This window comes from Paramormyrops kingsleyae, chromosome 7, assembly GCF_048594095.1.
Source record: "Paramormyrops kingsleyae isolate MSU_618 chromosome 7, PKINGS_0.4, whole genome shotgun sequence".
Lineage (NCBI taxonomy): Eukaryota > Metazoa > Chordata > Actinopteri > Osteoglossiformes > Mormyridae > Paramormyrops > Paramormyrops kingsleyae.
Genome location: NC_132803.1, coordinates 16653713 through 16677767, shown reverse-complemented (window position 1 = coordinate 16677767; position 24055 = coordinate 16653713). Strand labels below are relative to the sequence as shown.

The window sequence follows — 24055 nt, the reverse complement described above, 5'->3', positions numbered from 1 at the left end:
TTCTTAATTATAAGTTACCAGTTCCGTTAAATCTACCTGCTAACAACAGAGTATTGTGATTTGTGATATTTTTGGTAAAAAAAACAGCAAGGCAACACTTTACTTGAAGCAGTCTACATAAGGGTGACATGTAATCATCATAAGAATGACATGACACATGTCTTGCACATTAATGACACATTATTGATGTTTATGACTGTTGTCATAATGTGTCATTCGGTTTTTGGAACTGAATGACACATTATGACAACAGTCAGTTAATTTATTTTTCTGCTTATACAGAAACCAGAGGTTAGTTTTGTCGTTAAATCTGCAGCCCTTAACCCAGTTAATATGAATAAGTAGCAATCTTTCAACTGGAAAATGCAGAATTTAGTTGATCTTGCTTGATTGAAATCATTTTGATTCCACAGCGCAAAGATAGTCATTCATTTGTCTCAGAGGCAACTTTCCAAAATCAATTTGAAGTTTGACATTAAACCGTTTATCAGGTCATTTCTTAGGTAAGTCTCTGAGCAGGTCAGTGGTTCAGGGTCCTACAGCTGCAAAGTATTACTGAAGTTTTGCCATGAAGTCGCTGTTTAGTGCACATATGGTAAAGTGGAATTCAATTGTCCGCTTGTTTAATGTAAGCCATGGTTTAATTCCACTCACTAGGCTGTTTAACAGACAACTTCAGATGCTCCACTCATTCACACGCAGCAGACTTAGAGATGTTTATTTGCTGGATGCAGTTGCAGTGTTTGTCCAGTGATTAAGTTTGCCTCTCTGCCAAATACCTTACTTCAGTTGATAGGCAAATAATTAGAGCAAACAAATGTGCTAGTTCACAAAACTAAGGTGACTATTTTCTGTAAAATAAAATGCAATCAATGCATGCAACTGCTTAGTAAATGTTCTGTTTCTCTTTGTCATAAATGACAGAAAAATCTATATTTCTAAGAGAGATCGAGATGTCTATCTGGAGTTTCCTTATTTTTCTGCAGGAAGGCACTGGCTTGTTGACTTCCTCCCCCCTCCCTTCCTTCCTTCTTTCCAAAGGTACTCATCTGAAAAATGAGAACAAAGTGATTGTTCCTGTTCTCTTTCTTGAGCCACTTCAAACGTGGATCCGAGGGGCCGACGGCTCATTGTCAGAAGCGTGAGGTAAGCGACAGAGCGTGCAGTGCAGAGGCCAGAGAGGCTGCGGTAAGTGTGCTGGTCCCCCTCCGGCGTGCATGTTGCTGGCTCACACACAGCTCTGCTTTGCATGTGCATGCAGATCCCTAAAAACGACGGGATGAGACTGACTAGAAATTGTCATTTGATGCAGGGCATTAGAAAATTATGTGAAAATCTGCTGCACAAATTTAATGCTAAAATTGTTTATATGGTTCCTGCAGAGAATTTGTGATGCTGCACTAAATAAACATGCAAATAAATATCAAAAGCACAAAATGATAAACAAGTAAATGTTGAAATATATTCCGTATATTTTCTATATACATATTTTGTTCAGTTATATGCATTTAAATAACTGCAGTAAAATTCATTTACTTGCACATGTGTCAATACATCTTAGTAATAGTAGATTCAAAATTCATATTTTGTACAGACCATCCAAGAATGATTTGTACTGACACATGCTTTATTTTTTTCCCTTTTTGCAAGCAAGTGAGCAAGCGAGCATGCAAAACTTAAGAGAAAAGAGATTGAATTTAATGAAAATCTTACAGAAAAAGAACAGCAAGCAGTTAAGTGTGAATGAGTAATCCAATAATCAGAATTTCTTTTTCTAAATATATTTATTCATATAAACTGCATATTTTTATAGGTTCTCTATGCTGTTTGGAGTCATGCACAGAACAATTTTTAATTTATTTTACAGGAATTATCATGAACGTAGATATTTCATGCGTTTTTTCCTCAAAAAGGCTTTTGGAAGAAATATACCAGGAATGCAAAAACAATAACTTCAACATCCAAAAAAAGTTTTTATGAAAAATATACAGTTAATAATATTGCGATAACGTTGGTTCAGGGTTGTCCAAAAATCTTATTTTTGGGAATCACTATTACTATAATTAAACATGATAATAACTAGACTTCAAATGGAATGCACAGAAAACTATAACCAATGGGCAGGAGAGCTGGAGAAATGGTTAAAGCCTAGCTGTCAGGTTGATCTCATGAAAATGAAGTAAGCATGCAGAGAGCCCCATTCCGACAGGTGTTGATGGAATAATCTCCCAAGGGTTTATTCACTGAAACAATTTTTCTGAGAACCAAATACAAACAATGATTCTATTGTTGCATTTTAGATTTGTAGAGTGGATCCTATAAGCAGTTGTCAACTACTGCTTCCTTGAAAAGTGATTGGGTTATTTGTTCATGATTTCATTTTAGAGATGCAATTGCCTGTGGAAAGAACACTTTGCGCCTTTTATATATCATTGCTTTTGATGGGCCAGACTGTACAGTGTTGTATTTTACATTTTTAGAAATCTTAAGGTGTATTAAATAGGCTTTTCAGACACAATCTCGAATAATGAGCAGTTTTAATAAATTACCCTGTACTTTCATTTGAAAAATCATAAACGAATCAGAAATGTTTTATTTCTGATTTCTGTCTTAAAGAGACTGACTTTCTTTGTCCTAATATAGTGTATATATACAATACATTTGACGACATACATAAGTACCACCTATTGTGCTTCATTTCTGAGTGCCATTGGGTTTATTATCTTTAAACTGTGTTGAGCTTGAACTACTGCCAATGTTTTTTTTTTAATAATCATTTATAATATGTCCTATTATGCTGTAACACTGTTCCTAAATTATAGTTACCATTGTTTGCAAAATGTTTATTTCATAATTTGAATATCGTATTACGATTTTATTGCAAACTATGCTTTATTTGTGTGTATTATGGTATGTCATAGTAGTTGTTCCTTTCAGGAAAACAACTCAGTGAAGACAGGGAGATGATCTGGGTACAAACCCACTAAAAATGGCCAACAATAAAAAAAAAATGATCTGAAATTAGTAGAGCAAGAAAATAGAGAAATGTTCACCCTTCCATCAAGGTGAAAAGACAAATAAGGTAGTTTCCCAGGGAGAAGCGAAAACAGGTTGGTTCGGTTAGGAAGATGGCAAAGTAAAGAGAGGTGAGCTTATCTCGGTTTATTTCCCTTTTCTGTGCTGCGCTCTGAGAAGCTGTGAGCAGATCCCTGTCCGCACATGGATTAGAGAAGTTCTGAAAGGGTTGTGAGTTAGAAAGTGAGCAGAGTGAGGTGGTTATGACTCACCGTGTCTGGTTAGGTGGCTGCCTCACAACAGAAGAATCATTATTTTTAGCTAATGAAACGTGATCTTGCCTGATTCTCTCCATGGGACCTAAATGGGAGTAAATGCACGACATGAGGTTGAGGTTTGGATATAGGGAACGGGAGCTTTTCAAAAGGGTGTATGTTCCTTATCTACACAGGGATTCACAGCTGCCGTCTAGGCATGGGTGAATGCAACTACAAGTGGAAACGATTAACAGAAGAAGAAATTGGTTATGATTCATAAAAAGCATTGCAACTGCCTATTCTGAAATTGCTCTTATATATGTGTTTAGTTTAATTCTATATTTAGCTATCATTACACTCAATTTCTAAGTTATTCTTAAAGTAAATGGTTTCTCATGAATCAATTTTCCCTACTTGTGAATTAAGTATATTGTTGCTTCCTTTTTTAGGTAGACAATGGAGACTGACATAGCTAAGGCAGTACAAGAAAGGGGTCCCTTTGGGGGCAATCTCAAGGCAGTCAGACCTTGTCTGAAACCTCTGTCATTTTCCTGTAAACCCCGGGCTTTTGCCCCTCTAGTGGATCCTCTCAGCAGGGGCTTCCCTCAATTCAGCCCACCAGTCCTGCTGGGCTACGATCGCCTCCAGCCCCCAGCAGAGGCAGTCTCCTGGATGCACAAGATGGCGCCTTTCAAACGGAAACCCCAGGACATCAAAAGCCCTGACGAGCTACTGGAGGGGCGAAGCGCGCTGGGCATGGACCTCCCGCACCACGCCCCATACCCCCTCCTCCAGCCCAGTCCTGGTCCGCCATCCAAGTTCAGCCCTCAGATGATTGACTTGAACCGATTCAAGTTCTACAGAAACCTGGGAAGGTTTGATCCTAAGAGAGTGAAGCAGGAACCGGTTAGCTCAGATGGAATGTGGCCTCCTTCCCATGTCATAATGCCCTCTCCGTCTCCGTTCTTCCCAGCCTTACACTCTGGCTTGATTCCCTACCCTTTCCTCATACCAGGCCCTGCCATGCATCTCCCTCCACACAGCTTTTACCAACGGGAGCCCTTGGGAGGTCACCACAGAGGGATGCCTGGAACTCAGAGCGGGGCCACCGGGGTGGAGAAGCTAGGGCTCAATGTCCACGTGGACGACAGCTACTACGTGGACGTAGGCGGCGAGCAGAAGCGTTGGAAGTGCCGTATGTGCGAGAAGTCCTACACATCGAAGTACAACCTAGTCACCCACATCCTGGGCCACAGCGGCATCAAGCCGCACTGCTGCAGCCTTTGTGGGAAGCTCTTCAAGCAGCTGAGCCACCTGCATACGCACATGCTCACGCACCAGGGCACCCGGCCGCACAAGTGCCAAGTGTGCCACAAGGCCTTCACGCAGACCAGCCACCTGAAGCGGCACATGATGCAGCACAGCGACGTCAAGCCGTACAGCTGCGGCGTGTGCGCGCGTGGCTTCGCCTACCCCAGCGAGCTGCGGGCGCACGAGATGAAGCACGAGAAAGGGCAGGAGAACGTGTGTGTGGAGTGTGGCCTGGACTTCCCCACGCTGGCCCAGTTGAAGAGGCACCTTACCACCCATCGCGGCCCAACACAGTACAGCTGTACCGAGTGCCAGAAGACGTTCCAATACCCCAGCCAGCTGCAGAACCACATGATGAAGCACAAGGATATCAGACCATACATCTGCACTGAATGTGGCATGGAGTTCATCCAGTCCCACCATCTGAAACAACACACTCTTACTCACAAGGTGGGATAGTTTAAGCACATCCTTTATCTGGTAACATTCAGTGCGCCTTCATAATGCATTCACAGAACATTCATAAGCAGCATGTAAGTATACCTTAACATCCTAACATACTGCAACAACTTTAAAATACATTAATAAGAAACATTTTTTGATTACATAGTTATGTTTGTTATTATTATTTAAGGTTTGTACTTAAGGTACTACATCTGTTAAAGTATCTTAGGACGCTTATGAATGCTGCTTATGAATGTTCTATGAATGCATTATGAAGGTACAGTCAATGTAAAGCATTACCCATTATTTTATTTTTCTCTGTATAATTAAATGCACGTGTGTAGTCCCTTTTCAATAATATTGAAACTATTATGGCTTTTTATGAGCTAAATTTTAATAATGAACTAGTAAATGCTGACCATGTATCATTAACGAAAAACCTCATGGTACAGATTAATTTTGCTACAATGGCGTACACTCTTTTAGGGGGTTAAGGAGCACAAGTGTCGGATTTGCGGACGAGAGTTCACCCTGTTGGCAAACATGAAGCGCCACGTCCTGATCCACACCAACATCCGCGCCTACCAGTGTCACCTGTGTTTCAAGAGCTTTGTGCAGAAACAGACCCTCAAGGCCCATATGATCGTCCACTCAGACGTGAAACCCTACAAATGCAAGGTGAGTCCTTCCTCTGCACCAGGGAGACTGAAATATCTATACAGAAGTATTTTTGGAGGAAGTGAGAGCAAAACAGGTATTTCCCCCTTTACCGTAGGGAAAAGGTTGATCATCAATCATATGCATTTGAGGTAATAATATACTATTTTCGTGTAGTAGGTGGCACATCCTTTACGTTATACATACAAAAATATTTTAAACATGTATGATGTGCTACACATGCATGGGTAATAATGAAGACAGCAGGTATGTGTACTTAGCAAAGAGCCAGTAGATTGGGGGGGGTGGATGTCTGACCTGCAGAGGGAGGGTTACGATGATGACCAGATAGCTGCATTTTGGCACAGAGCACCTCTTCAGCTAAAGGAAGGATATCGCTGCACAAACTGCCTTGGTAACAATGGCTCTTGACTCCCCCGAGAACAGGAACGCAAATAGATTTCATCTCGCTTTCTCTCATGCCTGGGGGGAGCACTTCCTGTTTTCTCACGGTCCTTTCGGACAGTTTACAGTCCCTCTCTCCTCCTGAAGGAAAGGAACACCCTAGTAAAAAAAAGAATGCAGAGGAAGGAGAGCAGGAGTGGCGGTTCCAGGCTTCCACTGGCTTGTCTGCCTTCCACTGGCTTCCTCTCGCTCCAGTGGCTGCTCATTCATGACATTCTCCAGCTCCCCTCCTACCCGCACAGGCCCAACTGCCTTCTGCTGGGCAAGGGAGGGATGCATGCAGCTTTATTTTGTTTATTCTACATGTATGCAAATAAAATTAAACATGTATCTGGCATCAGTTTGAACTTCCAGAAATACCTTTTTAAACTGTCCATAAAAAAAGCCATAACCATATTGCACTCTTGTGCCACACACTATATCTATGAGCAGATTAATTTGTTATGTGTAGAGATCAGTTTACATCACTGAGGAAGCTTTTGCATATTTCTATGAGCATAAATTAGGATAACAGCCTTAAGCCCTGACTTCTGTAGCACCGTGAAATCCATGTCCTAGTAGCAGCAATGAGGCTGATCATGGTGGATCACTACCTGCAAAACATTTTTAATGATGGTTCTTCTTTGTTTCCAGCTCTGTGGGAAGGAGTTTAACAGGATGCACAATCTGATGGGCCACATGCACCTGCATTCCGACAGCAAGCCCTTCAAGTGCCTGTACTGCTCCAGCAAATTCACCTTGAAAGGAAATCTGACGAGACACATGAAGGTCAAACATGGCATCATGGAAAGAGGAGCCCATGGATGGGGTAAGAGTCTGAGGCTCACTTTTACTTCCCCGAAATACATTCTTATATAATATAAATGTAACTGGGGCAGTGTGTAGCTCTGTACATTTGGATACTGTGAGTGTTTCACAATACCAAGAATGCAAAGATCATACTTGTGTTCTTGGCAAGACTGTTTTCATGAATAATTTGCTAGAATTTCCAAGCTTAAATATAAAAAAAAATAAATAACACGAATAATATCACACTCACAACCTTGAGTTCAAATAATGAAATAGTTAAGTAAATTAATGGGAAGAACTATGTGTGTACTGTGACACAGAGGAGAGTGTTTAGTGTCATTTATCGTTGTTTAGGTTTCAGAGAGAGGGGGAGGTTTCATCTGCCCTCAGACTTAAGCGTTATCAGCCAATTTAGCCAGGAGGAGCCTTTCGACCTCTCTAAGAAGACCAAAGGGAAATCCCGGCTCTCCCAGTCAGATGGGGACAGCGCCCAAGGTAGCTTGTGCCTGGAGGAGGATGATGACAGCCTCTACAGGATGAGCCAGTACAGCCCAGAGGATTACCAGCCCAGCAACCGTGCGTTAGATTCTGAGGAGGTCTTTTTTGATGGCAAATCCCCAGATCAAGAAGAGGTAGACGATGGCGAAGGTGGCGAAGGTGGGGAAGAATTGAGCAAGGAGCCTATGAAAATGGAAACTTGTGAAAATAAAATGCACCTGCTATGTGGGGAAAAGTCTTCCCTCATTAAGCTTCCCAGCCAGCAGATGTCTCCAGGCAAGAACCCGAACATCAATGGTATCTCACAAGAAAGCTGTGAAAACCAATGAAAACCATTCACTTTGAGAGATTTTTAGCTCTTTCATGTGAATTCACTTGATTTCTAAAGAAAAAAAAGCTGTGAATAAATATTGTGTCCTATTATTTTGCTATCATGTGCGTAGAATGCCTGACTAGGCAGACAAACATCTGGAATATTTGCTGGTAAATGAGATACAAAATATGTGTTGATCTGTGTTCAGATAACTCTGAATTTAAAATGCCTGTTATCTATTTTTAGAATAATATATACAATATAACTATTGTTATACATATAAATGTATATAACTATTGTATTATATGCATATATAACAATAAGTTAGACATGAATCCGTGTAAAATTTATATTCAGAGTTTACTCTTTTTTTTTTAGCAAAAATTATTTTTTTACTTTTGGGTAGTACTGCGTTCATGTGGATCATTTTAATACTTTTGCTTATATTGTTGTTTTGACAACATGCCCATTCTGTAACATGACAAAAACTTTAACATAATAAAATGTATTAAATTGCTGTGTACAAATAAATGCTCAGATGTAGGTCTGCCTATCAGAAAGTAATTAGTGAGTTGCACAGTTGCACAAACGTTTGCCTCACCACAGAAATATATAGATATAAATGTACAGAAGGTGCAATAGAAATGAGAGGTTAACAGAACACCATGACCTGGAAGATTCCAACAGCATGACACAGAGAGGGGTGTGCGCAGACAGGGGGATGCTGAGAAATGATATTGCCAGCTGCAAGGTCAGGTGACCTCATCCTTTTCATGCATATGCAGTTGGGTGAATAAAAGATAAGACTAATAATTTCAGACACGTGCATAGACATTATCCAAAGCAGGGTCATAGTTAGTTTGGAGCCTATCTCAGCAAACACCCTGGAAAGGTAGTCAGTCCATCACAGGCACACACACATAATTTATTAATCCATGTAAATTGTCTTTGGATTCAGAGAACTCATAAAAAAGAGTGGAAATGCATGCATGCATATGGAGTCTGGAACTGTGCCGAACAGTCCTGGAGATGCAAGACTATAATGCTGCTCACTGTAATACACGCTTCTGACATTAATAAATAATATCACTAAACTCCATCCATCTTCCAACTGCTTATCTTTGTCAGGGATACTGGGAATATTGCTGACCTGCTATATATAACGAAATACAATCTGCTGCCAATATGAGCTTTTAGACTCACTTAAACAGAAATGGAAAAAGCAAATGAAAATAACCACTTTTCCTAAAGATGGATTGTGTCAGGAAACCCATGTGAAGATGAGCAAAGCCCTCAAGAATCCATCATAATGACCTCTTCTAAAGCGTCCGCTCAGACCTTTCAAACAAAAAAGGTATAATACCTCTCTGTGAACTGTTCACACATTTCCCATCTTTGTGCATTATGCTAAAGAGGAATGCGCAGACAACCACGTTTGCATCAGAACTAAAAAATGTTGAGAAAACAATGAAACCAATGCTTTTTCTCCTGCATAGCAGGGTGCAGGATCAAAGGGCAAAGCAATTTATTCAGATGTTCAGTTTTACGGAATTATTTATGTATATCACCTTGTTCCAAGAGCTAGGCTTCCTGATTCAACAGGTCTGCATGGGCTAGTATAGAGTCAAAGTATCCCTGTTTTCCCTTGTAGCTTATAGATATATATTTATATATAGTCAAAGGCATCACTCAAAGAGCCTTCAGACAAAATTAAGATCAAAGAAATGTATAAACACAGACACTATAATACTTTTACAATTAAATGATTATCTTACAGTGTTACAAGAGGGCCCTGTTTTTCATTATTTTCTGGTACCTATTTTTTTTTCCTGCTAGTGGCCAGTGAGTCCATCCCATTGGGTGACAGTGCTGTGCTTATGGATGCCCCTTTGGCTGCTGCATATCTCCAGTGGTTCTTCATCACCTGCAAAATTTCTATCATGGAAAAAAAGCTGCACAAAAGGGAGAGGATTAGACTGTTGTGAACTCTGGTTCTTCTATTAAAAAAAAAAAAAAAAAGGCTTACTTCCCCCTTGTTCCTCCTCACAAAGGAAAGGAAGTGGGAGTGAAAAATTCTTCATGAAAACCTTCAAGCTCTTGTTCAAACAAGGCCTCTTCACCTTTGTGTCTCAAACAAATTACCTCAAAGCTATTGTATTGATATATAGTAGCATTGTTATGTTTTAATTTTTTGGACGGATGCGTCAAAAAATTACTTGATTATATATTTAGGCATTCAACCTTGCCACAGAATAAGCAAAACAGCTATATGTCTTAAAATATTTATATCCATTTGAGCTCATTGGGGATTTAAATTTTTTTTAAGATTTAAATTTTTTTTTTTTTTTACTTCACTAGCGTTAAATTCAACGCTTCAAAATTTGTTCCAAAATAATTTCAGCCAATGCACCACAAACGTAGAGGAGAAAATAACGGCAAGACTGAAATTTTTTTCTTGCCAAATTAGGTAGCGACAGTCAGACATGGAGTGAAGTGAAACTCCTGGATGAGTTAATAGAGAAGGGCTCCATTAAATGGTCTCTTTTTGATGGGAAAAGGTGTTCTGTGGCAGAAAAAGAAAGAAGATGTGGCTTAAATACATGGGGCACATTTCTACTTTTCAAGTTACACATTTGAGTTCTTTCTGAAAGCTTTCCACCTCTTACCGATATCTAGACATATTATTCAGTTCCAATAGTTTCACAAATGAAAGAAAAAAAAAAGTTTCCGTGACTTCTACCATTTCCATGGTCTTGCAATGTTACTGTACACTTAATAGTTCCTTTCTGTTATCCTAGTTTTTGCATATTTAGTCCCACAGGGATTTTTTGAAAAACGTACATCACTCTGTTCTTGTGCCTCTTGTCATATGATGAGGCCCTTCTCTTTTAGAATTTGCTTCCCATCAATTTTGAGCAAGATGCTGAATCATCTGGCCATTTGTGGACTTGGATAAAGCATTTTTCAATGGATGGCAAATTGCTGACAACTTCAAATATAACTTTCTGGAGATGTCAGCGGAACGTTACAGGTAGCCTGTTAATTAACATACTGGAAAGCTGTTTTAAATGTGAGACTGTCTGCGAAATGATCACATATTAACTAAGATACACTGACGTAAAGCAATTGTGCAAACCAGTACTGATTAAATACAGTATCAGGTCAGGTCAGGTTGGGGAGCATGTGCTGATGCAGCGCTTGCCGCACCCACCACACGACGAAAGTCCTCGGGATCCCGGCCGGTGACCCCCCAGGCAGATACACGGTCCAGTCCCACCCTCCGGAAATGCCCATCCATCTGCCACAGCCAGGTGTTATGTGGGCGTCCCCTTGGCCTGGTCCAGCTGCTCAGGTCCTCAGCAATGAGGATCATGCGAGTCGGATCACCCTCAGGGAAACGTGTCACATGGCCGTAGTGCAGTAACTGATGCTCCCTCACAGTGCAGGTAACGTGCCTCATTTGGGACTCCCTGAGCTACTGCTCGTTCAACAAAATCAAACCAGCGGTACCCAAGGATTCTCTAAAGAGACAAAGTACCAAAGGAATCTTTGTCTCAGGTCACTGGATAGTGTCAATATCTCACAACCATACAGCAAGACAGGGAACACCAGGACTCTGAAGACTTGGACCTTCGTCCTCTTGCAAAGATATTGGAAGAACCACCAACCCCTTTCCAGTGACCTCATGACCCCCCCATGCTCTCCGGCATGGCAGCCATCAGACTGACCAGACCAAAAGTTGGTATACCCACCTACAGAGATCTGGGCACTCCCCGGTCTGCGTACCTGAGAGAGCGCTGCCACGGAAACGTGGACTTTACGAAGATCCCCTGACAGCAGAAGAAGATGGTCAACTTGCCAGAGAGACAAGACATTCCACGTGCCTATCAGGATGGGCCGCCTCAAGCTGGGGCCCAAGTGCCGCCATACAGCAGGCGACGCCTCAGCACCACACCAGCCCTGATCCCCAACAGGCCTATTAGCTCTCCCACGGTTTTGACTTATACAGTAACCACCTGTAAGAATTGTGAACATATGAACTTATGAATACAATAATGCACAAAAAATTGCTAACATGAAAATTACAGAACAAACGTATATTTGTAAATTTAGTTCTGGAAGACGTCTAAAATACATTTTATAAATGCATTTTTCAGGAAAGCTCACAATCACAAATGCATTTCATCCACCCATCCATCCATTTTTTTTCTAACCATACATCCAGTACAAAGACTCAAGGCATTCAGTTAATCTTTATGTACATTTTTTAAATGCAGCAACATTTGAATGGGATTTTACCTTAGGTTACATACAAATAAAACTACAGGGGTCTCCCAGACCAGAAATAATGACAAGGAGTTTCCCAAAGAAAACACTGATGTGCTCAACAGAACCCTTCACTGCAAATCAGACCACAAATGAACATGGCAAAAAGGGCGGATCCACAAAAACAGCGGTGTGTACCGTCTGCATACTGACAATAACCAGTTTGTATGTGTTGTAGTTCCAGTTTTATTCAATCCAGGCCAACAGCTGGAACTGCAACGAGTCTACAAGCAAAGGGAGGACAGATCCGCCTGCTGCCATCGGCGATGCCTCGTCTCGTCCCTCACTATTCAGAAGCCAATTCCGTGGATGTCGTCTTTAGCCTATGTCATGAAATGCAATCAGTTGAACTGTACCATAAAACTGAGCGTTTTACCATTAATCGCAGATTAAAGTCTGACTTTCCACACATAACAGGGACTCCAAAAATTATGAGTTCAAAAATCATCTCTAAAAGCAAATGGATTTTATCTTTCGCAGTTTATTTTTGGTGCTGATGGGGTTCGCCTCAGTGAGGCTGTCAGAGGTCTGCACTCTGACAGCAGGAAGGGAGACCGAGCGGCTGGGGGGGTAGACAGAGACCTGGGGGGGTGAGGAGCCACGGGGACCGTCACTCAGACAGCAGGGCTGAGCGCAGCGGTCTGCCTTCGCGGCGGCCGGCCTTCCTTGGCATCAGCAGCTCGCTGAAGGGCCTGTGCTTCCCGCCGTGCGTCAGGCAGAGCAGCTCGTCGATGCTCAGCGCCGTCACCTGGCCAGACTCCCGCAGCCGTGCCAGGACACGCTCCAGGTGGCCCTGCAGTGCCGGGCTGTCCTTACTGCGCCGCTGCACCATGCCTACCTGTCCAAAGACAGTGCCAAACCATGCTTCAGGGTCCACTGCCATTTTACAGCTTAGAGAATTATAATCCAATACAACAGGTGCAGAATCTTGTTCCCGGGCACCGTTTCATTCCACCTAATTCTCATGCCAAAGTATAGCTAGACTTAAGCCTAAGAACCACAAGCTTTTCCTAACTGCTTAACGTTAACATGCCCTGAGGCCCTGGGCAGCCAGCTAGCCTTGGACTCGCAGGGTTTTCTTCCCTTTCTCCCTGGATCCATGTTTTTGTTTCAAATTTGCACTGCGGATGCTAATGCTGCTCCTGCTTTATATGCCAGTGATGTGCAGCAAGGCCACTGAGAAAAAACAGAAACGGACCGAATGTAATAATAACAACTTTTAATTATATAAGCACTTTGCATACATAGAATGCAGCTCAAAGTGCTTCACATATGGGACTAAAATAAAACCAAAAGACAGAGAAGCAACTAAAGCACAAGCCAATGAAATTGTAGAAAGATGGAACAGATCTAAAAAAACAAGGAAGAGTAAATAAAAGCTAAATAAATAAAAAGATAGATAAATAGGATATACATAATATAAAGGAATGAAAAGGTCAAAAGGTGTTAAAGTGCAAGCTAGTAAACATTGGAAATGTGTCTCTAATGACACTGATGACATCAAACTGAGGTGAAGGTTCAGGGAGGCACCAGTGAAGCATGACCTCCTATAGCACAAAGTCCAGAAATGTTTCTCAGAAACATTACAGTAAAGAAAACACTGCAGAGCATCTGACCACTTTAGCTGCCACTTACCAACTCCTCGGAAAATTCGGGCTTCTTCACGAACGTTGGACTTCTGCAGTCCAGTGCTGATGTCAGAACAGAGAGAATGTCCTTCAGAGCACCATCCATGGCTAATATATACACCTGCACAAAGGACAAATATATCTGATACTTATTAACTGCTCCACAACATTCGTGTATCATGATTCCTGTGCAAAACATTTGCAAACTTTACTCAGAGTGGTCTTAAAGGCACTTTCCATGTCCACCTTTAGTTTAGCTGGGGTGTTTATCTGGTTAATATCCAATTAATGTTATATATTTCAATCCAACCATTAACAGGAAACAATGTATGGATGGCTACGTAACTATCAGTGTGTAAGCGGTGCCTGTAGTATTAATGAATTATGTTTTGGTATATTTATACTTTTAATATTTCATAACTCAGTAACCTTTTTCAACACTTGAATACGTATTTTTTAATGTTCATTATTATACGAGCACCCAACAAAGAAACACTGCTCAGACATTCATCCAAAAAAAGACAAAATTCTTATAATCCCAAAATGTCAATGAGTAACATGAAATGTAGAAGCTTTAATCAAAGTATTAATACCACAGTATCATAAGTTTGACATAATGATGAGCTTATAATGAGCTTTTAATTCAGAATATCTGCTTCAGACACGGTGTAGCTTACTTGGAGATTCTGGCTTATTCTGTTGCTGGTGGTCATGATCTGTGAAAACAGAGATTTCGCCTTTTCTACGTCCTCCTACGAGAGGAAAAGAAAGTACAGTTCTGTCATGCATAGCAAGATCCCGAAGCACAGGAGAGCAGTGAGAAGTGCTGCAGACTCACCTGTTTGAGTGCCAGAGCCACTGCAAAGTAGTAGGCATGTCTAGGAATAAGGAAACCTTTCATCTGTGCCTCTTCAAGCATCATGATGCAAATTCTGTAGGACTTGGCAGTATTCTGTTGTTAAAAACGCAGATTGAGTTACAAGTGTTAAGGACGTGTTTAAGAAGTATATTATACTTAAGGTGTCTGTGATCAGATTCATGTTCTGGCAAAGTTCTGTCAGGGTACTTTAATGTGATGCCTTAAATATAGCCAGTCGTGCTGCACTTTTAGCTTCATTGTTGTACTACAAAAGTAACTGCAACTCAACAAAAATAGTGCAAAATAAACACACAGACCCTTTCAGTCATTACAGTCAACACAACTGGATAAAGCATGCCAGAATCCTTCAAGTCCAAAAACCAAGGTGGAATATCAAGATACCACAAATCCTACCAGCTTGTAGCAGATAGCAAAGGCCAAAATGAAGGTGTCCTTGTTGAAAGGCACTCCCTGATTCCTCATGTCTGCTAGGACTTCCAATGCACCTGAAATTGTGGTCACTGCTTTAGATGTCTTATACGTAGCAGGTTATATATTTGGCCTGAGTGAGGATTACTGGGTATCCACACAGGTACTGTGTATTTAAAAATTATGACATTGATATTGAAATAGTGACATCTTATCTGAGAATTGTAAAAGTTTAAACAGTACTTAAGTTCAGGTGAACAGCAAAATCTGCAATTTAAATCAGTTAATGTATATGTATTATGGTCTGGTGGTTACTGTATTCATTCAGTACTGGTTTGCACAATTGCTTTACGCCAGTGTATCTTAGTCAATTTAAAAAGTGAATGTATGTTTATTATGGTAGGTAAAGGAAAAATGAAACGCAGATTTGAATATTCGCCGTCTAAAGCATTCTGTCAGTGTAGGCCGGAAGCATGTTAAAAGTAGCATTTTTTGACACCTGGTTGTGCTTCCCTTATGTGGCCATTAAGCTACTGGTCATTTTAATCAAAGCTAAAATGTCAGCACCCAGCTCAACAAGCAAACAACACACCAATGTTTAATATATACAGTATGTGTGAAAAGAATAAAAAACAATTAAGTATGAATACTCAATATTAAAACCATAAACTCCATTAAATAAAATGGAAGTGAAGATCGAAAGTGACTAGAAGCTGGCACAGAATTGCGGCAGCGTGACACGTGCCGCTTCATAAATCACATAAAACAAAGATCATTCACTGACTGGTGCTGAATAAGAGAAACGCAGAATCAAATTCTATTTATAAATACATTATGACAATCACTATGCATCCTGGAATTGAAAACTTCAAACCACACCCTTGCCTTCATGTCAGATAGCCATTTTTCAAACCTGTCATGTTTTTTTTTTTTTTTTTTAATACATGAAGGACCAAAGCACTTTCCCCTGTAAGAGTAGATTTATTAAAACCAGGATCTCTTACTCTCATAGTGTCCTTTCATAAACAGCATGTCCATCATGATGTTGAAGGATGTTGAGTCTGGGAAGAATCCTTTCAGACTCTGAAACAAAGAGATAACACACTTGTAACTGGCTTGTCAAAAATGTACTGCAATAGAAAATCCAGAAAAAAAATGTATAAATGTGCAGCAAGTATTATTAGTGACTAGTGAGACACATTTTCCCCTGCATGTAGTAGTTTTATTCTACCCCCAAGCCTTTGTTTTTCTCCCACACGGTTGAATACATTATTGTTTCTGCATAATGGAACTACAATATTCTGCCCTGTTAGACAGCAGCTCCCTCTATTGTTCACTGCTATATAACAGCTCTTACAAGACACGCTGGGATCCCCAAATCACTACAAAATACAGTAGTTGCTTACGGCAAAACAAAAAGTCTTTCCTGTGTGTAAAATATTCTATATATTGTGTGTCTTAGAAAACTGTGTAAATTGTCTAATTGATTTCCCTTTCAGGACTAATGAAGCCCCAATGACAAGCCCAGCAGCCCTCATGAGATCACCTTGTCCTTTATTGTGCATTCTGCCATCTCCTCCATGTTCAGTTCATAGCAAAGCCTCATAAACAGGGGGCCAAACTTGAACTCTGTATAAGTCGCATTTCTGTTGTCTTGATGATACCTTAACCGATCAACAACAAATTAATAACATTACGTGTGTGTGTATACACACAAACACACACACACACAAAATAGTTCAATCAATGGCACAAGACTGCTTCTTCAAACAGCTCTCTGTATTGTTATTAGTTGTTCATTTTCTTACCAGGCCACTGCTTATTCACAGTGACTTCATTTTTATCAAATTACACCACTACAAATTTTCCTACAGCTAGATTACAATTTATTACAGCATAGTCCCTCCAGGACTCAGGACACCAAATGCATGTCCTCAGGCTACTATGCCATACATTGCACAAAAAACACAATTTATAAATATAATTTATTTCATAAACTGTCAATTATTTTGATATTTGTATTTTCGTTTCATGATTCCTTGCATTTTCAACATCAACTGTAAACAGAACAGTCCTATTTCAAAACAAAACATCTATTATTGGCAAGAAAGTTGTCTTCATATGGATCAATTCAGTCCTCAGTAGTGGCTGCCCTCTCAATTAATGTGACATTAATAACTGAAGGGACAAAAAGACTCCTTTAAAACCACTTAATATTTATAATAATGGGAAATGATAATAGTTATGGGAAAAAAAATGATTTTCTGCTGAAACAATATATCAGATATAATGCAGTAAATGTTGACACTGCATTAATGTCCACAAGTTAACTCACATTGGTTAGACTGATGGAACAGGATATATACCATTTTCTTCAGTATTATTCCAGATGGTAATTTTATGATCATTCTAAATAGCATGTTGTGTCTGTTGTGATGCAATACAGTTCAAGGTCATTCAGTGTCACTCAGACACAGTGTCAACTGCATAAATCAATGTTTTCAAAATACTAATCTTTCAAAATTACACATAAGAAACTAACCATGATTACAAATAAAAAGTGCACCATAAAAAAAAAAAGAAAAAAACAAACAAACAGTTTGTTTGACCCTACCGACAGATGGCAGCTTTAGCGATGATCATGTCCTCGGGTGTCTGGCATAAGTGAAGCAGCACTTTTAATTCATCTCTTAGGATAAGGTCATTTCTTTGTAGCTTTTGTTGAAACATTTGTATATATTCTCCTGAAAAAACAAAGTTGGTGACATAAACCAGGGCATACACCCTCTGAAACAAAGGTATTCACACTGGGGGGGGGGCAAAGGAATTGAAGAGGGCTGCAGGTGAGGAAAAAACATACAGAGAACTGTGTAGGGTATGGAGTTGGGGGAGGATCTATTTCAAAATTGCAATGGTCAGAAACAAGTTATGCAAACACATTATATACATGTACACATTGTATGATGCTAACAAATTAAAACGATTAAAATGTGTGAAACTGACAGGCACCCCATAATTAATACGTCAAACTGGCTGAATGGTACCAAGGTTAAAGTGGTGGGAAAGTTGCACTGCTAGTAGTGTTAGAAGACAATGTGATGGCAAAACCACACCTATAACGTAACATATGATGACGCATATGTGGAATATAATTTTGTGTGCTTGTGGGGGGGGGGGGGGGGGGGGGGGGATCAGGACAAATATATCAGCTCTAGGGGGGCCCTGCCAAAAAAAGTCAGAATACCACTGCTGTAAAACATCATATTTACACTTATACTCACAGACCCAAGTTACACACACCCACATACCATATCTACAGTGTACTCCATGTTTGGGGCAAATACACATTTTCCTTTGATTCACCTCTCTGCTGCAGTTTAAAATTTCAAATCAAACAATTCAGATATGATTAAAATGCACATTCCAGACTTAAAAGTCATTTGCATACATTTCGGTTTCACCATGTAGAAATGACAACACTTTTCATAGTCCTCCTCATATCAGGGCACCTCATAGCAGGGTGCTATGGCTGGGGCATGATTGGCTGCCACAGGCACACTCATCTACACTGATGATGTAACTGCTGAAAGCAGTCGCACGATGAATTCTGAGGTGTGTAGAAACATCTTATCTGCTCAAGTTCCACTAAATGCCTCGAAACTTATCGAATGCCACTTCATCCTGCAACAAGATAATGATCCCGAACATACTGCTAAGGCAACATGGGAGTTTAAAAAATGGAAAATTCTGGAATGACCAAGCCAGTCACCAGCTGAGCATGCCTTCCACATGCTGAGGAGGAATCGTAAAGGGACAAGCCCCCGAAGCAGGCAGGAGCTGAAGGTGGCTTCATTAGAGGTCAGCAGCGCATCACCAGGGAACATACTCTGCACCTGGAGATGCCTATGAAACATGACAGCTTTAATATACATACCACTGCTATATCCAAAACAATATGCTGTCCTGAGGGGAACTATAAAAAGTGTTAGAATTTCTGCATGGTGAAACCGAAATGTATGCAAATAACTTTATATTAAAGTCTGCAATGTGCACTTTAATCACATCTGAATTGTTTGATTTGAAATTTTAAGCTGTGGAGTAGTAGGGTAAATGAATTAACGTTGTCCCAAACATTATGGAAGACTGTGTGTGTATGTGTGTGTGTGTGAGACAGAGAGAGAGCGAGAGAGAGAGCCAGCAGTGTTGCAATGCTACTCAGTACCTTTATCTCCATGTTTTAAAGTCATTTCATTTTTTCTTTTTTGGAAATCTTGCAGCTTAATGACATCTTCTGAAAGAAGAGATCTCTTGGCTGAAATTTAAATAGCATTTTTTAAAAGCCCATTTGATTAAAAAAAAATCTGTAAACACTGTGAGACAAATGAACATGCAACACCACCAAGAACAAATTCAATTCTTACTTCAAAGTTTAAGCAATTCTAAAACCATACATGACAGCACACGCGCGCTGTCCAAAACTGGAAACCTGGCCGCATACAAACAATTTATTGAGAGAGGTAGCAAGTAACAACATTAACTGCGAGTGCAGTAAGAATATATATCATAATAGGCAGTTAAGCAATTGTACCGTACAACTAGCAACTCCATGATTTAGATGATTACTCTAGCTGCATTTTAGCAACTGAACAGGTCATTTGAAAAACGTCACAGAAAAAAACATATAAATCACTGACCTCCTAACCTGCACCTCCAGCAGTCTGACTGTTTGATATTACATATCATAACCTTTAACTTTGCACCATGCAGAAACATTCTGGTACAGCTACTCGTTGAGGCAAACGCCATAACGTCCCTAGACTGTACTAAGTCACGAGGAGTTTGTAAGAATTTTAAATATTTAAATAGCAATATTTTTAGAATAAAACTTTGAAATATATGTTCCACAATATGATAAAATTCAAAAATGCATATAAATTCCACATAAAATGCTGTAATATTAGCAACATGAAGTTATTTACGGTTACTGTACACCCCTAAAAGATGTAAATGTGGTGTATTCCAAAATGGCAACCTCCATGTGTTGTGTTGTACATTAATACGGTGCAGATGGAATAGTGTTTGGTAGTGATTGCAAAGACGATTAAGTTTTGAAGTGTTCCGTTTTGACATTTATTAAATGTTTTACATTTTGATATTAAATAAGAAGGATATAACAGAAAATGGGATATCTAAACAATTAATTCGGAGAATGATTTTTTTCAAAACATTACATTAAGATGACACCTGGTGGTCAAATGGTGATCAACAGTGGCTTGGAGAAACCTGTAAAAATGGATGTGGCACTTTAAAATAAATATTCAATAAACATTGATTTGATGTCGTCACGTTGTTAATTCATTGAACGCTATTGATAATATAGGCCTACGTTTTCCGTGTTGTTATTATGATTAGTGAAGAGAGTGCTAGTGAAGTGAGCTTGAGGAATGATCAAGCATTTTTTAAGAAGAGAAATCTGTTCAACTATACTCAGCAAAAAAAGAAACGTCCCTTTTTCAGGACTGTATTTCAACAATAATGTTGTAAAAATCCAAATAACTTTACAGATCTTCATTGTAAAGGGTTTAAACAATGTTTTCCATGCATGTTCAATTAACCATAATCAATTAATTAACATGCACCTGTGGAATGGTCGTTAAGACCTTAACAGCTTACAGAAAGTAGGCATTTAAGGTCACAGTTCTAAAAACGCAGGACACTAAAGAGACTTGTCTACTGACTGTGAAAAACACCCAAAGAAAGATGCCCAGGGTCCCTGCTCATCTGCGTGAACGTGCATTAGGCATGTTGCAGGGAGGCATGAGGACTGCTGATGTGGCTAGGGCAATAAATTGCCATGTCCGCACTGTGAGACGCCTAAGACAGCGCTACAGGGAGACAGGAAGGACAGCTGATCATCCTCGCAGTGGAAGACCACGTGTAACAACACCTGCACAGGATCGGTACACGCGAATATCACACCTGCGTGACAGGTACAGGATGGCCACAACAACTGCCCGAGTCACACCAGGAACACACAATCCCTCCATCAGTGCTCAGACTGTCCGCAATAGGCTGAGCGAGGCTGGACTGAGGGCTTGTGTGTTCCTGGTGTGACTCGGGCAGTTGTTGTGGCCATCCTGTACCTGTCACGTAGGTGTGATATTTGGATGTGCATGTTAATTAATTGATTATGGTTAATTGAACATGCATGGAAAACATTGTTTAGACCCTGTACAATGAAGATCTGTAAAGTTATTTGGATTTTTGCAACATTATTGTTGAAATACACAGTCCTGAAAAAGGGACGTTTATTTTTTTGCTGAGTATATATTTTCTACCTCAAACGTATGCTAATCACACTCAGAACATCTCCTGCCTTGTAGAATACTAATAAGGCACTAAAGTTTCTGGAAAAGAGAGATATGTATTTGCTAACTGGAACAGATGTGATAATATTGCAGAGTGAGTAGCCCAGTAATCTAGTGGGCCATCTACACTAGACAGATATGGGGTTGAGTGATACAATTAAACCACTGAAGTGGCATCAGCAGAGATACTATGACCAAGGATTGTTTCAGCCACTCTGCTATCAAAAAAAGTCACAGAGTCTGTTTTCATTATCTTCACCAGTCTAAGATGCTCTAGCTGCTGAGGTTTATGGCTGACAGGGTCTGGCCTGTGGAAAGTTGAATGAATGAGAGCACAGCACTCAGATGTTAAACACTTCTCTGAACTTCCAAAAATGATAACTTTGAATCTGGGATTCAATAATGCTGCTGCTGCAATGACCCTCACAGCCTGTACCTTACTGTCCCTCACATTCCTCTGAAGATTATTGCATTACTGTAGTGAAGTTGGGTTTCCTCACTTTTGGATCTTTTCTTTTGAAGTTTATGATGAAGCATCCTGACTAGAGGAATGATTTTTGAGGCAGAACCTCCTCTTTATGACTGACAGTTTAACTGGCTTGATTTAAGACAGTGAGAACCTGAAGGTACTCTGGCTGTTTTATGGTGGTCACTATTTAATGCAGTTATAGGGGCCCAGCACTTGATAAGGGCTTATGAATATGTAAAATTATACATAAAATTGGGCAGGGGGCCCAAGGTGACATTTTGTCTGAGGGCTCAGAATATCTAGGTATATCCCTGTATGGCATATTTGTAAAAGTTGCTGAGATATTGTGAGCATGGTCAATGACAGAACATGTGACCTCTTCATCTAATCCTCATGTGTCTAGAAATGCACTCTTACTCTCCCTTGTGAGCTCAGCTGTGTGCATCTCAAGGAATTTTCATGCCTCCTCGAGAGCTGCCTGTCAATAAAATTAGTTAGGCTTCAATGTTTCCAAAGGTCAACGTATCTGATATTACACTTGCTTTCAAAACCTCTGCCATTGCTTTGTCCTTGCTCTCTTGATACAATGAATTTACCATCGTCTTCAGGGCATTTCTGGATGGAAGGATGTAATTGAGGTCAAGTTTCTGAACAGCTTTTTGGAAACTTTTCATCTTCCATAATAGAATATGGTTGTTAGTACATTAGAATTAGGTCAATTACAGGTCCTCTAGCCCCTTTAAGCTTATTGTTGGGAAGTAACTATAAATTTTAATATACATAAAACTGTAATTAAATATGCATCAAATGTACCATATGGTATATAGAACATAGGTATGCCATTGGATCAGGTTGTGTTGTTCTAGTCCTCAAGGAGCCTGGATGTTTTGCCTGGAGGTGCCACCACATTCTCCTTGTATTATTACAATATGACAGATGTTGCTGGCAAAGCAAGCATTTTACTCGCTTTCCCACAACAACTTCAAAGTGACCCCATACATCTCAACACAACAAAAGACAAAGGGTTGGGACCCAAGAGCACAGTTTATTTTACAAATCCAAAGCACTACTTCAAAATCAAGGTCATTGTTCAGGCTGAGGTTAAACCGGTAAGTAATGGGAAAAATGGAAATTACTCGGATACATGAAAAAAGACTGGTAATAACATGGCTTGGTGCAAGACACTCAAGAGCTTGAAGTAAGACTTTGCAAAGAGCTGTGGTTTACACAGGCTTTATATAACTCTGATGTGCGGCAAAGTAAGTGATGTTAGGTAGTACAAGACTGGGTGATATAAATTTTATATTGACTTATCGTCATATAAACTTTAAACGATAAGATGAATAAACTTCATATACACAATACGCACCATTGGAGGATAGCACGCATCACAGAAACAAATGCAATTTATTGTAGTCTTTTAAGAACAGACAGCTTATTGCCCAACAAACTCACAGTAAGTTTGGTTGAGTTGGTGGACACCATATGGTATGGCTAAAATTTTAGAAACACTTCCAGTTTTTAGACATTGCAGAACTTTATTCTAGTTTCTCTAGTTACTTATTTAATCATCCAATGTATAACATTTGTAGCATTCATTGACTGTTTATAAACATTACAGCCAGTAACCATGTAGTACTTTTAAAGCACAATGCCAAAAATGCTAGGTGTTCCGACAATTTTGACCACTCGTGTTGTACAGAAGAGTTAAGTGCTTTCTATGAGGAAGCTTCAAGTGTTGGTGATGAAAGCGACAGCTTTAAAAAGGTGATATTGTGGATAAACAACGTGAAAAGACAACGGTGGTGTGGTGGTACGTTTTCCAGTTTAATATTTGGCACACAACATACTGGTGCTGTGTACCATAAACTCTGCAAAATTGAACTGGAAATACTGTGAACTTATTTCATTGCAGAACATAGGTTTACAGAATGCAAGCACTTATAGTCATAAACACCAGCAATTAGGGTTTCAACTTTCAGTCAGAATAAATCAATCACTTCCCAATCACAATCAAATAAATCACTTCCCATATTGGTTAAAAGAGTATACAGCATTTTACTTTTCAGTATGCGACAAGTGACAAGTCTACCAGCAACGTCAAATCTGTTCTCTGGAATGAGATCAAAGCTAGCAACCAACTATACTTTAGGCATTTTCTAATATTACACCCTATGACAAAAAGTTCATCAATGATTTATTTATTAAAATTAGATTTCAGTTTACA

At 39.8% G+C, this 24055-nt stretch overlaps 2 protein-coding genes across 8 annotated transcripts; one reads left to right on the top strand and one right to left on the bottom strand.

Moving 5' to 3' along the window:
• Positions 1-1063: 1063 nt before the first annotated feature.
• Positions 1064-8280, top strand: znf366 (zinc finger protein 366). Of its 4 annotated transcripts, none has more exons than XM_023823393.2 (5): positions 1064-3146; positions 3722-5033; positions 5514-5705; positions 6783-6957; positions 7293-8280. In XM_023823393.2, the coding sequence occupies exons 2-5, from the start codon at positions 3729-3731 to the stop codon at positions 7763-7765; spliced, it is 2145 nt and encodes a 714-aa protein (XP_023679161.2). In that variant the 5' UTR covers positions 1064-3146; positions 3722-3728; the 3' UTR covers positions 7766-8280. The 4 variants fall into 4 exon arrangements, with proteins under 4 accessions (XP_023679161.2, XP_023679162.2, XP_023679163.2 ...); XM_023823394.2 differs by having other exon boundaries at positions 1080-1188; XM_023823395.2 differs by having other exon boundaries at positions 1080-1188; positions 2938-5033.
• Positions 8281-8653: 373 nt separating this feature from the next.
• ptcd2 (pentatricopeptide repeat domain 2) lies at positions 8654-19800 on the bottom strand. Of its 4 annotated transcripts, none has more exons than XM_072714415.1 (11): positions 19686-19800; positions 19214-19303; positions 17606-17735; positions 16538-16655; positions 15996-16074; positions 14977-15068; positions 14542-14655; positions 14381-14455; positions 13711-13824; positions 12658-12913; positions 8654-11765 (listed from the first exon to the last, which is right to left on the bottom strand). In XM_072714415.1, exons 1-10 carry the CDS (start codon positions 19795-19797, stop codon positions 12686-12688), a joined length of 1152 nt encoding a protein of 383 aa, XP_072570516.1. In that variant the 5' UTR covers positions 19798-19800; the 3' UTR covers positions 8654-11765; positions 12658-12685. The 4 variants fall into 4 exon arrangements, with proteins under 4 accessions (XP_072570516.1, XP_023678780.1, XP_023678779.1 ...); XM_023823012.2 differs by lacking the exon at positions 8654-11765 and adding an exon at positions 11997-12398; XM_023823011.2 differs by lacking the exon at positions 8654-11765 and having other exon boundaries at positions 11997-12913.
• Between the last annotated feature and the right edge of the window lie 4255 nt (positions 19801-24055).

What these genes read in the sequence shown, in the direction of transcription:
- znf366 (XM_023823393.2), top strand. Translation starts at nt 3,729, where the DNA reads ATGGAGACTGACATAGCTAAGGCAGTACAAGAAAGGGGTCCCTTTGGG. An exon ending in AACACACTCTTACTCACAAG is followed by an intron (nt 5,034 to 5,513) that starts GTGGGATAGTTT and finishes ACACTCTTTTAG; the next exon opens with GGGGTTAAGGAGCACAAGTG. An exon ending in TGAAACCCTACAAATGCAAG is followed by an intron (nt 5,706 to 6,782) that starts GTGAGTCCTTCC and finishes CTTTGTTTCCAG; the next exon opens with CTCTGTGGGAAGGAGTTTAA.
- ptcd2 (XM_072714415.1), bottom strand. Translation starts at nt 19,797, where the DNA reads ATGGCGTTTGCCTCAACGAGTAGCTGTACCAGAATGTTTCTGCATGGT. An exon ending in GCTAAAGCTGCCATCTGTCG is followed by an intron (nt 16,656 to 17,605) that starts GTAGGGTCAAAC and finishes TGATCGGTTAAG; the next exon opens with GTATCATCAAGACAACAGAA. An exon ending in CCGAATTTTCCGAGGAGTTG is followed by an intron (nt 12,914 to 13,710) that starts GTAAGTGGCAGC and finishes GTCTTTGGACAG; the next exon opens with GTAGGCATGGTGCAGCGGCG.